Raw genomic sequence first — 16,045 nt, 5'->3', positions numbered from 1 at the left:
AAGGTGAGTTCTGCCTCAAGCTCTCAAGCCAGGGGTGGACACCATCCATCTGATGGCATGACAGTCCCATCTGGTCACAGCTCACCTGACCTGTCCTCATTTCACTCTTTGGCTGGCTTCCTGGGAGACAAGGACCCTGATGCTGCTGGAAACTTGGGCACAGGCCCTTCCCTGGACACACCGTGAGTGAGCAATCTGACCTCAGTCTTTCAATATGGGGCCTCAACACATCCTAGGCCAAATGAGAGGCAGCAGGGCAGCTGAAGGTTGGGGTTCTGCAGGACTGGCGCCTACACATGGCTTTTCTCCCGAACACCCCTGGGGCCATTTAGCTGTGATGCCTGTTTCATTCAGAGCAGCTGAATTCACTAATCACCTGCCAGGGGGGTGGTGTGGGGAGGCCTTGAGCTGGGAGCCATGGGATGGGCCAGAGAGGACCAGAGAAGCCCACCAAGGACCCAAAGATCAGGAGCCCTTGCAGGGGTCTGCACGGTGCTGGGGGATTCGTAGCAGGCAAGAAAGTCCCCAAAACTTGAAACTTGTAATATCCAAAATGGTCTGGAGGCAAAACTGTGTCTACTGCCTGTTTTCCTCAGAGGAATATCAAAATTGCTAATTAAAAAAAAAAAAGCCCTGTAGTAAGACTACGAGAACGTCTGATACTCAACTAACAAGGCTTCATAGGGCTGCTGAGCTGGGATCGCAGCGTGCCAACCTTTCCAGCCTCTGGGGCTGCCAAGAGCTGGCTGCCAGACAGACAGGATAGAACACGGTCAAAAAGCGTGAATTCACCTATTACAAGCCTCATGGTGTGTTGGTGGGCGGGCGGGGGGGGGGGACCGGTATTAACTGAGTCCCAAACTTAGGCTAGGTACTCTTTGTATTTAATTCTTCCAGCCACACTGAGATGGGTGTGATGATGCTCTCCCTGCTGCAGATGGGGACGCGGGGGCTCCAAACGGTTACGCCACCCGCCCAAGCACAAAAAGCAAGTTGCTAAGACTCCGCAGTTTCTGAATTTGAGCCTGAGTGTCAAATTCTAAAGCCATGGGGGTGTGCTTTCCACTATACACATCTCACTGCCTCTAGGAAGCTTTGCAATTGGCTTTAAGACCTGGGGCTTCCACTTGGCCAACAGGTGAACCAATCAGGATTTGGTTGGGAGGATGGAAGATCTGGGGGAGTTCTGTATTAGGCAGAAAGGGCTGATGGCTCAGGAGAGCACTCTCCCTCCCAATCCCCAAAGGAATGGATCAGCAGTAAGAATCAGACTCAGTCTGGCTGAAGCAGAGGAAAGCCGGTGTTCCCTGTAACTCTGCTGGTTGTTTTAAAAATGCAACGTACATGCTCGCAGCCCCTTGGAGCGTGGCTGGGCTGGGGCCTTGGGCTGGAGGAAATCCACCAGCTGGTCTGACCTATTTTGCTGGACTGAGCACCCTCAGTGGTGGCTCTCGGGAGAAAAAGCACCCCCGCCCCTTGTTCATTTCCCCCCTCTGGGGACGGCCAGGCCGAGGGGCCCTGCAGGGCTCTGCCCCCTCACCTCGACATTCAGATCAGCTCCGGCATCCAACAGCATCTGAACCATAGCCTCGTCCCCACGGACACAGGCGTACATCAGGGGGGTCATGCCCTGCAGCGGGTTAAAAACCAGAGAACGGAGAGGGTTTACACGGTGACTGTGTCACTCAACAAATGGAAACTCTCACCTGCGTGTAGGTGGCTATGCTTGTATTCAAAATCCAGCATTAAAAAAATAAACGTGTTGCCCTAGGACTCACAAGGTCACAATCCTCCATGTTTTGAAAACCAAAATGGAAGCAAAAAGTGGGGGCAGATGAATTGCCCCCCCCCTTTTTTTTGGCAATTATTTTTGCTTAAGTTGGAGTATTTTCATCTGTCCTAAGGAACAGTAGAACTAAGAGTGTTTGCTAAAACAAGTGGCTCATTTCAACTTAAGGGTCTTAGGAACTTTCTGGATTCTGCGGCATCAGTTCAAACTACCTAATTCATAAACACTGTTTCCTTGACATTTTCTTCTTCACAATATAACAAGTGTCATCTTTGCTTTATATAAGCTGCCGGTCAGTGTCGAGGGAAATTGGATGCCTCTGAGCATCCTCCACCACTGACGTCTGGTTTGACATTATCATTTACAAGCAAAAGGCAAGAGGATGAGGAATGGCTTTTAGGAATTCCCTATTTGCTTGTGACTCCACTAATTTTGAAGTTCCATAGCCAATAGAAGAAAGGGACAGACTTTTCAATAAATAGTGCTGTAAATGTGGCTATTTGGAAAAACATGCCAATTAGAGCCTTATCTCACACCATACACCAAAATAATTTCTAGTTTGATAGAGATATAGATAAAAAAATTTAAAACCACAAAAGACATCTAATTGGATCTGTTTTTAGGTGTAAAAGTAATGGAAGAAATCACAAACAAAAATCATTAGTGTTGAGGATATAAAATTGTGAACAGTATAAACAAATTGAAAGGCAGACAATAAATTGAGACATATTTGTCATATTATAACAAAGGGTTATATGTCTAATATGTAAAGAGCTCTTCTAAATAAAGAAGACAGTAAGGCTCCAGTGAAATCCTCGCACAAGGTAAGTAAAAGATTAATAGGGAAACACATACATTGTTGGAGGGTGTGTATAAGGAAACAAAGTCTCTGGGAAGGTAATTTGAGACTGAGAACCTTTAGAAAGGTTGATGTGTTTGAGCCACTATTTCTACTTTTAAGAATTTCCCTAATGATGAACATAGCATAACATACAGGATTGTAGAATCATTATTTTGTGCTCCTGAAACCATTGTGTCAACTATACTTCAGTTAAAAAAACCCTCCCTAATGAAACAATCAGGGATTTGAACAAAGACTTGTGTGTTTAACTCAGCATTATTGACGTAAGTAATTAGAAACAACCTAAATATTTAACAACCAAGGATGGTAAACTGAATAAATAACATGACCATTTCATGTAGCCATTAAAAGTGATTTAATAAAAAAAAAAGTGATTTAATAAAATATTTAATGATACTGCAAAGTACTTTTAATATATATTATTGGGAAAGGCAAGATGTTATAATTTCCTGTTTTAAAAAAATATAAGAGAGTATGTGTGCGTGCACACGCGCGTGTGTGTGTGTGTGTGTGTGTGTGTGTTAGGACTCCTCGCTGCCTAGGAAAATTCTTAGCTGCTGTTCCTTCCCTGGAACTCGCTGCATGAAGCTGTCCGTATGAGAAACAGCTCCATCTGTCCCTTGTGACTCTCCATCTGGGGCTCACATTGAAAACCGCTGTTTGTTTTCTCTGTCCGTGACATCTTCAACCACATGGTGTCTCTGGACTGGCAGACAAATGAGCCTCTCACCACCCCTCAGTTTAAGGGGCTGGGGGACAGCTGCTGATCTCTGAGGTGCCTCCTAGGGCTCTCCAGAACGACTTCTGTGTATCTCAACGTTTGGTAAAAATACTCCTGGAGTTGTTCTGTGATGCAGTAACAGGCAGGCAGAGAACTAATTTTAACCACGCTGAAAAAAGGACTTGAAGGACACATGCTGAATATAAATGACGGCTATCTGGGTGATGGCATTATTTCCTTTCTGGAATAGGCCTATTTTTCTCTATTTTCCATTTCAGCTGCAACGATCATGTGCAACTTCTATAAGGATGAATAAGGATATTTTTATATTTTAAAAACTAAAACTAACTAAATAAAATAAAATTTTAAAAAATCACCCTAAGTCACCAGTAGGGGGAGTGCGTGTGCGCGTGCGTGTGGGTCTGTGTGTGCCCAGGACCTGCTGCTGCAGCCATCTTGGGACATGGGGCTGCGCACCTGGTGGAGGGGTGGGGGGGGGTGTTCGCTCAGACTCTCGGACCCTGTACCTGTTCGCTCATGGTGTTGATCCCATCGGGCCCCAGGAGAGACACTGCCTGCTTCACCAGGTCCGTCCGCCCACAGTTCAGCATCCGGAAACCCAGGTCCTGCTTAAACTTGGCTTCGATGGCCACTGCGTCCAGCTTCCGAGAAGCACAAAAGCAGTCGTCGGCCCTAAGGAAGGGAGAGATGGTCAGTTGGTTGCAGCGGCTTCCCCAGGAACTTGGTCCTGGAGGACCAGGAGAGCTAGAAAGCACCAAGGATCCTTCGCATTTTCCACGTCAATGGCCCGTTCCTAGGCTCCAGTTAAAATTCGGATGTCTTGAACCTTGGTCCTTTGTAACTGGGGCTCATCTGTCTTCCTCTGTGCTAAGCAGGACGGAGCGAATATTTACTGAGTGTTTACTACCGGTGAGGCGCTCTGCTAAACTCTCAACATGAGTTCGTTTGTTCAATCCCCGCACAACCCCGAAAGGCAAGGACTATCATTACCCCTCTTTTAACCATGGAGATAAGCATACAGATAAAGGACTTGCCCAGGACCACGCAGCCAGCAACCTGTAGGAGACACTGTCCCAGACCCCTTTCATCCCCTCTCCTTGCTAATTCAGAGGGTGGAAACTGAGGAAAGGAGCCAGGTGCTCAGAATTCCTTGTTCCACTGAGGCTTCTAACTAAGCCACCTTGTGGCATAAGAAGAGGTTAAGTCTGTGAGGGAACGACGTTCTTTTTTTATCTTTGGAGGACAGGAGAGGGGCTACTGTTTCAGAAAGTTTATGGCACCAAGGTTCCTCTTTATCAGTAAGCCTAGGACCTGGGGGAGAGCCCTGATTGGCGAATCCTTTGTGGAGCCTCAGGAAGTGGGTGGGGTGTGTATGTGCTTGACTCTTGGTTTGGTTTGTGATGCATCATTCATCTCTGCTTGGGCAGAAGGCTACCCCGAACTAGGGACCCAGGGTAAGAGATGGTAGGGTTCTCGACAGTAGGCAGTAAGTTTGATTCTGGCCACCAGGGGGCGCGGATGCAATGAGGCTAGAAACCGGAGCAAGGCGTCTGAAAGCTTGGTGTGGATGTGGGGTGTAGTCCGCAGGCACACCTCAGGAGCTGGGTGTGGGGTTAGGCCTCCAGGGGCCTATTTGTATGAGCACGGGGAGGGACCAAGAAAACCCACAGCTGGCCAGGACCCTGAACTCCAGGATTAAGACCTTTTCATGGCAGGCAGAGGAGACAAGACCACGCACCACTGTTGGAGGACTCGCCAGGGAAGCTGGAGGGCTCCGCAGGTGGTTGAGGGGCAGGGGAGGACTGAGGGACCCTGGGTCTCAGCATCAAGATGCGATGGGGTTTGTGCCATATGGCGTGATGCATGGGGCTTTGGATTTGGGACTCTCACAGTGAGGGTTGCCAGATTTAGCAAATAAAAGTTCTAGTACACTAGAACGCTATTCGCTGTTTAATTCTGAAATTGAAATTAAAATTTTTTTAATTTGGGAGCAGGCAGAGCCACCTGCCACGATTTGAAAAGAACGCAAGGAAAGACCACGGATCCCAGCCAGCATCTTCAGGGGAAGAGAGGAAATTCCCAGTGTGGCGATGGGCTGCATCTAAGTTCCTCCCCCAAAAAGGTCCAGGCCGAATGGACAGGACAGAGCAAAGAGGGTGAGAACAACAGGGCCAGGTTCTGGGGCATAAATAGAGGCTTCTGGAGAGGGAAATGTTGGGGTCTGCATGTGTTGTGTGGCCACGTCTGGAACCTTGACTGGGTGGCAGGTAGGGAAAACTTTTCTTCTAGAAGACCATTATCTAGTCCGGGAAGAGGCTGATTTGTGAAATCAAGGGCCTCCTTCTTGAGAGCAAAGATGCTACAAATTGTCATTGTTCGTGAATTTGCAGTTTCCTCTCCCCTGTCTATGTCTAAGTCCCTTCTGCTATCCTCCATGCTTGACTGACTCTCTCAAATAAGCATTTTTTTTTTTCCTGGAGTCAAGTTGAATTCCACATGACTGGAGAAATGTATACTGAGCACCCACTGTGTGTAGGCACCACGATAGGGAGCTAGGAGAAGGGAGACACAGACGCCCCACCCCATATTCTCTGAGAGCCCAGACTCATAAGCCAGTAACTCCAAGAACATCATCTCAAGTGTTTTCCAGCTACAGAGGCCCTTGATTTTAATTACAAAGAGAAATGGCAAGGAAATTACTGTAGCTAAGATGGTGATGATAATAATTGTTATTATAGGAAGCTAACGTGCACTGAGTTCTTATTATTGAAATCTAAGCTCTTTCCGCATATGAAGTCATACAGTCATCACAACAAGCCCACAACAAGGGCTCTCAGGAGCCCCCTTCTAGAGCTGAGGAACCTGCCCCCGTCACAGAGCTGGTGAGCACGAGCCCATATAGTACTGCCTTCTTGAGCGCAACTCCTGGGTGTCTCCTGGACCCTCAAACATAGAGTGTCTGAAATTCAACTTTTTCTTTCTTTTTTTTTTTTGCAACTTTTTCTTAACACATCCACCCCCCCAACTCTCCAAACCTGTCCCCCAGTCATCCTGTCCCTCTGTGAATGGCACCCCTGTCCTCCCAGATGCTCAGACCAGAACCTTCTCCCATGCTCATGGCCATGGCATCAGCTGGGTGATTTTGTCACCCCAATTCCAAATCCATCCACTGCTCTCCAGCATGGCTTCCAAACACGGGCCTCTCGTCTAGATGAGTGCAGTGGCCTCCTCACTGGTCCGTCTGCTTCCATTCTGTTCTCCATCCAAACCAGTCTCTCTCTCTCTCTTTTTTAAAGATTTGTTTATTTCATAGAAAGAGTGAGAAAGCGAGAGCACATGCTCATGAGTGGGGGGAGTGGCAGAGGGAGAGGGAGGAGGGAGACAAGCAGACTCCCCACCGAGCAGGGAGCCCCTGATGCTTGGCTCGATCCCGGGACCCTGAGACCAGGACCTGAGCCGAAATCAAGAGTTGGAGACTCAACCGACAGAGCCACCCAGGTGCTCAAAGCAGTCTCTCACACGAGAGTGAGCTTAAATTGTAGATAAGACTGTGTGGTCCCTCTGCTTAAAACCTTCCCATGCCTTCCCCTGTACTGAGACTAGAATCCAGCTCCCGGGGCATGGCCCGCAGGCTCTGCAGGGGTGGAGCCCACCCCCACGTCCTTCAGCAGGTGCCGCCCTCCACTGGCCAGCGTCTTTCCCGCCTCTCAGACTTTATTTTCGCTCTTCCCTCTCCTGGCTCTTTGCGGGGCTGGCTCCTTCTCGCCCACCAAATGTCACGTCCAAAGGAGGCCTTCTAAGGAGGGTACCCCCCTTTCTGGCCTTTCCACACCCCATCTCTGGCCAATTTCCTCCTCCCCTTTCTTAGCACTTTTCACAATCTGTGACTACTGCATTCCATTCTGTCTGTCTGTCTGTCTATCTTACAGTTTGTTTTCAGCCTGGGGCAGGACCACATCTGTCCTGTGGTGCCTCTTATGTGTCTGAAGCATTCCATCTTGACTGAGAGCAAAGCCCTGCACCACCTGCCTTTTCTTCTTCTTCTTCTTCTTTTTTTTTTTTTAAATTAACATATAATGTGTTATTTGCCCCAGGGTACAGGCCTGTGATTCATCAGTCTTACACAATTCACAGCACTCACCATAGCACATACCTCCCCCAATGTCCATCACCCAACCACCCCATCCTGCCCACCCTCCTCCCCTCCAGCAACCCTCAGTTTGTTTCCCGAGATTAAGAGTCTCCTGTGGTTTGTCTCCCTCTCTGGCCTCATCCTGTCCCACTTTTCCCTCCCTTCCCCTACAGCAGGTCCTGGGAAACACCTGTTTTTCAAGAATCCCTCAGTCGTACAAAGTGAGTGATGGTTGTGGTTACTCAATGTTACCAGCTAAAGCAAGTAAGAAACATTTTCCGTAAAGGCTTGTGAAAATGCAGCCTTCTGTTCAACCTGGTTTGTTAGAAAATTTACCTCTGTGACATTGAAATTCCTGCAATACTCTTGTAAACGTGACTCAGAGCTCCATTTACTCGTTCTGGAAGGGCCTGGAAGGATCTGCCAGGGAAGACCAATAGGTCCCCTTGGGGCCTGGCAAATATGTGCATCTCCCGAAGGGTGGGACTAATTTATGCAGAAATCTATGAGGCTGGTCCCCTGGGGCTTCACCAGAAGGGGATCAACTCTGTGGTTTCCCCCTCCAGTGGCTTTCAATGACGCCATTAAAAATCTGATCAATTTAAGTAAGAGGTCAGCTACGGAAGTAGTCAATTTTTCTGATTTCTCAAGGGCCCTGGCCCCAAGAGACTGCCTTGATATTGTCTACCCCTTCAAGAATGTGACTTCAGAAAGATGTTTTCCAAGGAGGGCCCAGCACAGCAAGCGATCGGGTTGACTTTGCTCCCCTGGGAAGGAGGTAGCACTGGGGAGGGGTGTGATGCCTTCTGCTGATCTCTTGATGAACTCCCAGTGACACAGGCAAGCAGCTGAGGCCTCAGACACATTTTAATCATATATTCATTTTTAAAGCTAGCATACATGGGAGTTGTGTGCATGAACTCTGGTTCCCAGTTCTGCCACTCAGCGGCTGTGTGATCTTGGGGCAGGTTCCTTAACCTCTCTGATTTTCAGCTTTCTCATCTGTAAAATGAGTTTAGTAAGAACACCTTCGTCCTAGGATTTCGGATGTGGGTTAAATGAGACAATCCACGTACGGTGCTTAGCAGGGTACAGAGCTTTGCACACAGTTCTCATGAAGTGTTCACGATTGCATATCATAATCGTTATGGTAAATCATAAGGCAAGGTGTAGCCTGGAGAGAACGCACTGTATTTGGAAGGACCAAATACAGAGACTTGGAGACTGAAGAACACTGTAGTAATCGTGCTTCTTAAGGTTCCAAAGGAGACACTGCAGCTAAGAAATTCCACCAGAATAAAGGCAGTCCTTTTCCCTGTGGGGAGACCCTGGCCCCCAGAAAAGCTGCCAGGCCTCAGCATGGTTTTGCAAGCAAACTGTAAGTGATGACAGAGGTTGGAAAGGGAGGGGGATGGGGTCAGGCTCGAAGAAAGCACAGTTTCTGGAACATTTCAACAAGCAGGAAATGGCAGAGCAGAGCCACTCAGGATGCTGGGGGCTGCCCAGCCAGGCTCCCAGCCCCTCTTTTCTCTCCTACCCCCAGGACCAATCCTGATCCCACTGATGCTGGAAGGTGCCAGGCAGTTCCCAGGCTCCCTGAGCGATGAGTCTAGAAGCCCCTCTCCAAGGGTGTGGCTTGGATGCCTGCCAGGCTGGGTTTGTCACTAACTGCTTATGCTGTGCGCCTAACCTTGCACAGGTAACTCGGTCTCATTCCATTTTCTCACGTGTAACATTTTTACATATCTTACCGATTTAACAAATCCAAGTTCTTACCATGTACCAGGCATATTATCACTTTTGGCAAGTGTTAACATGTTTAATTCTCACAATAACCCCACGAGGAAGGCTTTATTGTTATCAAATTTACAGACAGGGAAAAATGGGGCACAGAGAGATTGATTAACTTGTTCGTTGTCACACAGCTAATAAGTAGGAGTCGGGATTTAAGCCCAGGCAGTCTGGCTCTGGAGTCTGTCCCACTAACCACTCTGTACAGCCCAGTTCTTAGCAAGGTGCCGGCAATCCCTGGGCTTCTGTGCATGACTCTGGGATCTGAACCTCAAAGGCCCAAACAGTCCCCACAACCATGACCTGCCCTCACCAGTAAAAATGAAGCCAGCCCTTACTGTATGCTGTGTGCCAACCACCATACCGAGCGCCCAATTCCTACCACTTCAACTGACCTCCCCTTGAAGGCTTTGCTATCATTATGCCCATTCTCTGGACAAGGAAATTGAGGCATGGGTCTGAGTGTTCGACAGCAAAGCTTGTCTCCCACAGAGCAGGCAGAACCTAGTGCTTTAGACCTGAGTTCAGACCACCACCCCCCTTCCTCCCTGCCCCGTGCTTCATGCTTGCTGCCTTGGGCAGGGAAACTAACCCGTCTAAGCCTCTCTTTTCCGATCTGCAAAGCAGGGATGGTAACACTGGGACTTATGCCTCTATCTGTGATGAGGATTAAGAAATAAAGCTTTGGAGCCACTCAGCACAGTGTATGATGATAACTGCACACAGAATGCATACTTATTTGTATTTGTATATGCACACTATTTTGTGATTGTAGGTCCTCTTTCCTGGGATTTAACTAGGCATCTGGAAGTCCCCCACTCCCTATCCTCCCACTCCCACTTCTTCAGTCCTAGGGCAGGTCCCTCCTTGCCCCCACAGCTCTTTCCAGCTGCTGTGGAGCCCAGCCCTCACCGGGGCCTTGTTTGCAAGAACTCTCTGCTCTCGTTCCCGAGGCTTCTCACTTTCCTTTCCGTGTTGTTGTTTTTGCCCACCTTGGTCTCACCAGCAGGCCGGCAGCCTGGGACAGAGCAGCTTCCCAGGCCCATCCCAGAGGCAGCAGCCAGGGGTCAGCCTGCAGGGGTGGGGGAGGTGGGCTGTGGGAGGGGTGAAGCCGCTCTGCCCTGCTCTCATGGAAGATGCCAGTGCCCGAGATTGTGGGGCACAGACAGAGGTGTTTACCCACAGTGGGGATGACTCTGGGTGGGGGGTGCAGTCCCCCTCTGGTGTCTGGGCCCAGGACCTGTGATCTGGCTTATAGTATGGTTCCCAAGACACATTAGTTGCCCCTTTTAACAGTAGTCAAAGAAAGAGTAAAGATTTGCAGTTTTCCTAACACACTATAGTCAATCCAAACAATGGCGTTTACAGATAGCCTTCCCAGTGCTAGACATTTCCCATGTAAGAGCTCACCTCATCCTCCAAATAATCCCACTGTTGTCTTTATTTTACAGATGGAGAAACTGAGGCACGGAGCTTCTGTCACTTGCCCGAGGTCACCCAGCTCGTAGGTGGTAGAGCTGTCATTCAGCCCCGCTGGTCTGACTGCTGAGCCCATGTTCATGTCCCGCTTCGACCCTCACAGGAACCCCAAAAGGCAGGCTCCCGTATCCCCATCTTACCGATGAGGAAGCAGCAACCAGGTGAAATTAACTATCTTGCCTTCGAGTCACTTGGCTCCTTCTGCCTCCAATCCTACCCTGGCTGGGGGAAATGCCACAATTCATTCATTCCCATGTACCGTTCCCTGAGCGCCAGCAGCAGGCAGGTCAGGGTCAGGAGCTGGGGCCAGCAGTGAGCTGGCGGGACCCGGCCTTGCCCTCCCAGGTTGCATGGGGAAGGACATGAAGCGGGCTGTTGGCGGCAGTCGTGACCACATAATGGAAAACGGAGGGGTCCAGGAGAAAAACAAGAAGCTTAACCCTAACTCTAAGTCCTAATTGAGACTCCAATAGCCGGCCTTTCATGTTCCTTGGTGGGATACCAGAGAGATGTATGATGTCGAGGAGACAACGATGCTGATTTCATTTATCTGGACCCCAGGAAGCTCGCTGAAGGGCGGCAGAGAGAACTACTGATGAAGTATATCCCAACACAACCTAGCTCCTGGCTGCATAACCCAGGGCAAGTCTCCCCATTCTCTTTGGGCTTCCGCCTCCCCATCTCTAACATGGGGAGAACAGGAGGTATGCGTTTGGGTTTTGTGGGGGAACAAGGCAGACTGTGCACATGAACCTGTTCTGGCTACTCTCGAGGCCTTTTGGAATAGGGACCCATGCCTAGGGAATGTGGGATGTGTGATGCTGACAGAGACTATGACTTTCTAGAAGACGTGGACATCGGTCAGCCATCTGAAATGCAACAGAAACGTCACGGACGGTCAACGCCCCCAGCACCTCTTCAGGAACAAGGGCCAACGTGTTGGCTCTGAGACAACACCCCAGCCAGGCATGCAAAACAGGGTTCATGTCAGGCACGAACTCTGATTCGTTCGTGCGGCTGCTGGAGTGTGGTGTGGAGGATTCTGAGGCCGGGTCTCAGCTTGGCCAGGCAAGAGGAACACAGCGCCCTTTAAAGAAACAGTTCTGAAAGCAACTGGTAAGGCAGAACAGGGCCAGGGTAAAGGCTCAGATAAATGTGGTTTTAAGTTGTGGCTGTACCCCCCATCAGCTGTGTGACCTTGGATAAACCGCATTTCCTCCAACAACCTCAGTTTTTCTCCTCTGTAAAATGGGACTGTGGGGCTAGTCAGGTTCTTGGGGGCCTCCTTCATGGACATTCTCTGAATTGATCCTATGTTTTCTGGTGCTCATGAACCATTCCTTCCTTGGCACCAGCTTTTCCCCTTTTCCTCCATCACAACCCTTGAGTGTCTCTGTTTTTGCTCTTACGTCACTCAAACTCTTGTTCATGGTCAAGAGGATCATCCTGGGAAAGAGATGTGTGGCAAGGAGTGCTGTCTCCTGGCATCCATTCTCCACCCCTCCCCTTAGAGCGGCACAGAATCTTCTGCCCTCTTTGACTTTTGGCACGGCTTGTGGCTGTCCAGTTAGAAATTCTATTTCCCCTTGTGGCTGGTGACAGCCATTTGGCTAAAGTTCACACCAACAAACATGAGCAGAAGGGACACAGGAAACTGCGTGTCCTGCTGGGGAGTGGGAGCCAGCTTGGACTGGCTGGGAAAGCCAGTGCTGTGTATCTGTGTATCTTCCCCATTCTGGGTTGGCGACGTCTCCTTGCCAGCCTGAAATCAGCCATCGTGGAAGCATTTACACCACGGGAGCTGGCAGACACCACAAGCCATGGCTCCTGCTGTCCTGTTGTTGAACTTTCACCAGCACACCACTGTCTATGTCATCTGCTTAAAAAGAATATTCTAGCCCTGGGATAATAGTTCCATCTTCCCCTCCCCAGCAGATAAGCAGACCTGCCTACGTCCCAGCGTTGACCACACAGGAGAGCCCAATGCGCTAGGGCAGCATTGGCCAACTTTTTCTTAGTGAGAGAGGTCATCACTATTTTCAGCTTTAGGCTAGAGGACAGCCATAGACAAATGGGTGTGACTGTGCTCCCATAACATTTTATTTAAAAAAACAAACCGGACTGACTCAAGGGCCAAGTTTGCTGACACCTGCTCTCAAGGAGCCACCGAGCAACAAGACGGAAGGGTTGGGGCTCTTCAAGGGATCCTGTGGAGCAGAGCTGCCCCATCGGCCTGCCCTGGCTGAACTATTACATGGTGGAGAAATAAACATCTATTTTAGTTAAATCTCCATACTTGGAGATGCTCTTTTCATCTAACTTATACAGGAGCTAAGAAAGTAACTGCCCATTAGGGCTACTCTCCTAATGCATCAGAACAGAAATACACATTTCCTTGAAATGAAAGGGTCAGATTTGGCTGCTTCCTCCCATTTCCTAATTTCTGTGTCTCCAGATAAGAATACGAGTGTCTGCAGGTCCAAGGCAGGGTATGTTTTCCTATAGGGTATGTAGGAGAGTAGTTTCCTGGGTTTTGTTTATAAGGATCTGGTGACCCACAGGACAAAAGCAAGACTGTGCTCTCAGCGTGTTTGTGGCTGCCGGGCTGCCTTGGCGGGGGGTGGGGGGTGTCCTGAGGGGTGCATCAGGCCTGTAGATGCTCCTTGCTATCCCCGGCTCTAGCTTCTCAGTTTATTGGGCATCAGGATGAGGTCAGCCTGGGGAGGCAGAGGGAACAAGGCCAAGAATTTGCTGGTTGACACTTTTATCACAAAGCAGCTCAGTGGTTCTCAAAGAGCCAAAGAAGAAAGCCACGTTCTGTTCTTGCTGTGAGGTGCAGGAGGTCTGACTGGAGGAGAACTTCAGGGAGCAGGGAGATGTCCAGGGCTTGGGTGCTGAGGGGCAAACTCTAGGCCAGGGCAGTCCTAAGACCTATGCTGCTGGCTGACACACTGTTTGAAAACAGGCTGCAGATAACTTTGATGTGGGGTGCCCCTGTGCAGAGTCCTCTCTATTGTCTTCTATCATGCTGGGTCTACTCGTGTGTTCTTTGCTTGTCCCTGGGCCTCTGAGTTTGGACCCTGGACTAGCGAAGGATGAATGCGGTAAGTTCTAGACTCACAGAGAGATATTAAGGAACTAATGTGTTAAGAATTCTTCATTACGGGAGGGAGACAAACCATAAAAGACTCTTAATCTCACAAAACAAACTGAGGGTTGCTGGGGGGAGGGGGGGTAGGGAGAGGGTGGTGGGGTTATGGACTTTGGGGAGGGTATGTGCTATGGTGAGTGCTGTGAAGTGTGTAAACCTGATGATTCACAGACCTGTACCCTTGGGGCGAATAATACATTATATGTTAATAAAAAAATAATTTTTAAAAAGTAATAAAAAGAATCCTTCATTAATTCATTCTGATCACCTATTATGTATGATACACTTATTAAGTGCTTCCATACTCAAAATATTTTATTGGTTCCTAAATAATAATGATAATAATAATAATAGCAAACACATAAAGCATTCCTTTTTTCTTTTTTTTCACAAAGCATTTCTTGTGTTCCAGGAACTATTTTAATTGTGCATATATATACACACACAGATATAAATGTATCCTACACATACCTGTGAATGATTATGTGATAGAGTATGCATGTCTATATACATGTAACATATATATACACACACATACACTCATTCACATATATGATATTTTAGAATCCTTACTTTAACCCTGAAGAATTTACTGCATCTTTCAGAATTTATCTGTATCTTAGCCCAGAGAGACTAAGAAACTCACCCAGGTCCTAGAGCCAGCAGATGGTAGGACAGAGATTGGAACCAGGCAGGCTGTTGCTGGAGCCCTGCTCCTCCCGCCCTACCCCTACCCCACTGCCTGTCTGTGCTACAGAAGGTCTTCCACGTTCACTAGATGCTATTCAGATGCTGCCTAGTTCACTACTAGACGCCACGTCCTGGGCAGGGGCCAAAGAAACATAAATTCCCGTGCACGGGCCTCAAACTCGAGGCCCTCTTGCAACTGTCCCTCTCAAGAGCTCCTCATCACCCAACCATTTCTTCTTTCTCACCATTTCAGCCAATGAGGCCCGCTGCCCATGCCACATACACGTCTCCTTACTGCTTTCTTTCCTGCACACACGGTGTCCTCACCTCAGATCCTCTCCCTGTGTCTTGCTTTCTTTCAAGTCCTCCTGCACTCACGAGTCCCACTAAGCCGCCTCTGGCTTGCAGAATCCCAGAAGGTCAGTGCTGAACAAGAGCAAGGGCACTGGGGCCAGCTCCTAACCTTCCTAAGATCAGAAGTGTTAACTAATTGGAAGGGGTCCCCGATGTATCAAGGAACAGAACTCGTGTCTTCCTCTAAGGTCATTTGGCAAGTCTCTCTATGGATACCTTTAGACTTGTGTAGAGCAGCGATTCTCAAACTGGGTGCCTCTGTCACCCAGGGGCACTTGGCAAAAATCTGGACACAGCCTGGGTGGTCACAGCTAAGGACGGGCTGCTGGTGTCTGGTAGGTAGACAGATGCTGTTGACAGCCTGCAGTGCACAGCACAGCCCCTCCCCACCCAATAATAATCCAGCCCCAAAAGGCTGAGGTTGAGAAATCCTGGTGGAGGGTAATAACATTTTTTTTGCATCACCTCATATAGATCAAGAAGTCCCCATTACAGGATTCTGTAAGCATGACCACAAAATGGTGCCTTCAGAAATGAATCGTGAAATGACAATTCAGAGGATGACAGGCCTGACTTGGATACCAGGCCCCAGAACCTCCTCCTCAACACGTTTGCCCAAAAAGCCAAATTCCCTTTTGTAGGCTTCTAGGCCCCCAGCTGATGAGTTTTTTCTTTTCTTTAGGGTAGCAAAAAGATGAACACTTTGAGACTCTTTTGTGCTAAAGTAAGTCACACCAAGATCTCCATGCACATTTTTTTTTCCGTGCACCTTTTTAAGAAAAAAAAATTGTATTATCGCAGCAAATGAGACATGTAATGGTGTAAAGTTCCTAGGAGAAATCCTTGTCCAAAAACAGTGTCTTGTTGCTGTGTAATGCTGCTACTGAAGTACAGAGAAGGGCTGGCTCATTAACTTCAGAGAAGGTAAAGAAAGTATGATTCCACGTCCTCCTCCCAGCCCATCTTTTCTGTCTTGTGAGAGATCCCAAGGGGCCTGGAACCTTCCTCCTCCTCAGGAGCCGATGGCCAGTTAGTGGCAGAACCCACTGTGTTTG

At 48.7% G+C, this 16,045-nt stretch overlaps 1 protein-coding gene across 3 annotated transcripts in view; it reads right to left on the bottom strand.

Moving 5' to 3' along the window:
* Positions 1–16,045, bottom strand: part of ABTB3 (ankyrin repeat and BTB domain containing 3) — a 295,530-nt gene that overhangs the window by 44,673 nt on the left and 234,812 nt on the right. For all 3 annotated transcript variants that reach the window (XM_047742569.1, XM_047742571.1, XM_047742570.1), the window contains exons 5-6: positions 3,900–4,065; positions 1,541–1,630 (exon numbers count right to left, since the gene is read on the bottom strand). In XM_047742569.1, coding sequence (XP_047598525.1) covers positions 1,541–1,630; positions 3,900–4,065 — 256 coding nt within the window. The remainder of the gene's footprint in view (positions 1–1,540; positions 1,631–3,899; positions 4,066–16,045) is intronic.

The sequence above is a fragment of the Lutra lutra genome, chromosome 8 (genome assembly GCF_902655055.1).
Source record: "Lutra lutra chromosome 8, mLutLut1.2, whole genome shotgun sequence".
NCBI classification, from domain to species: Eukaryota; Metazoa; Chordata; class Mammalia; order Carnivora; family Mustelidae; genus Lutra; species Lutra lutra.
The sequence above is the reverse complement of the archived record's forward strand: the minus strand, read 5'-3'. Positions and strand labels throughout refer to the sequence as shown.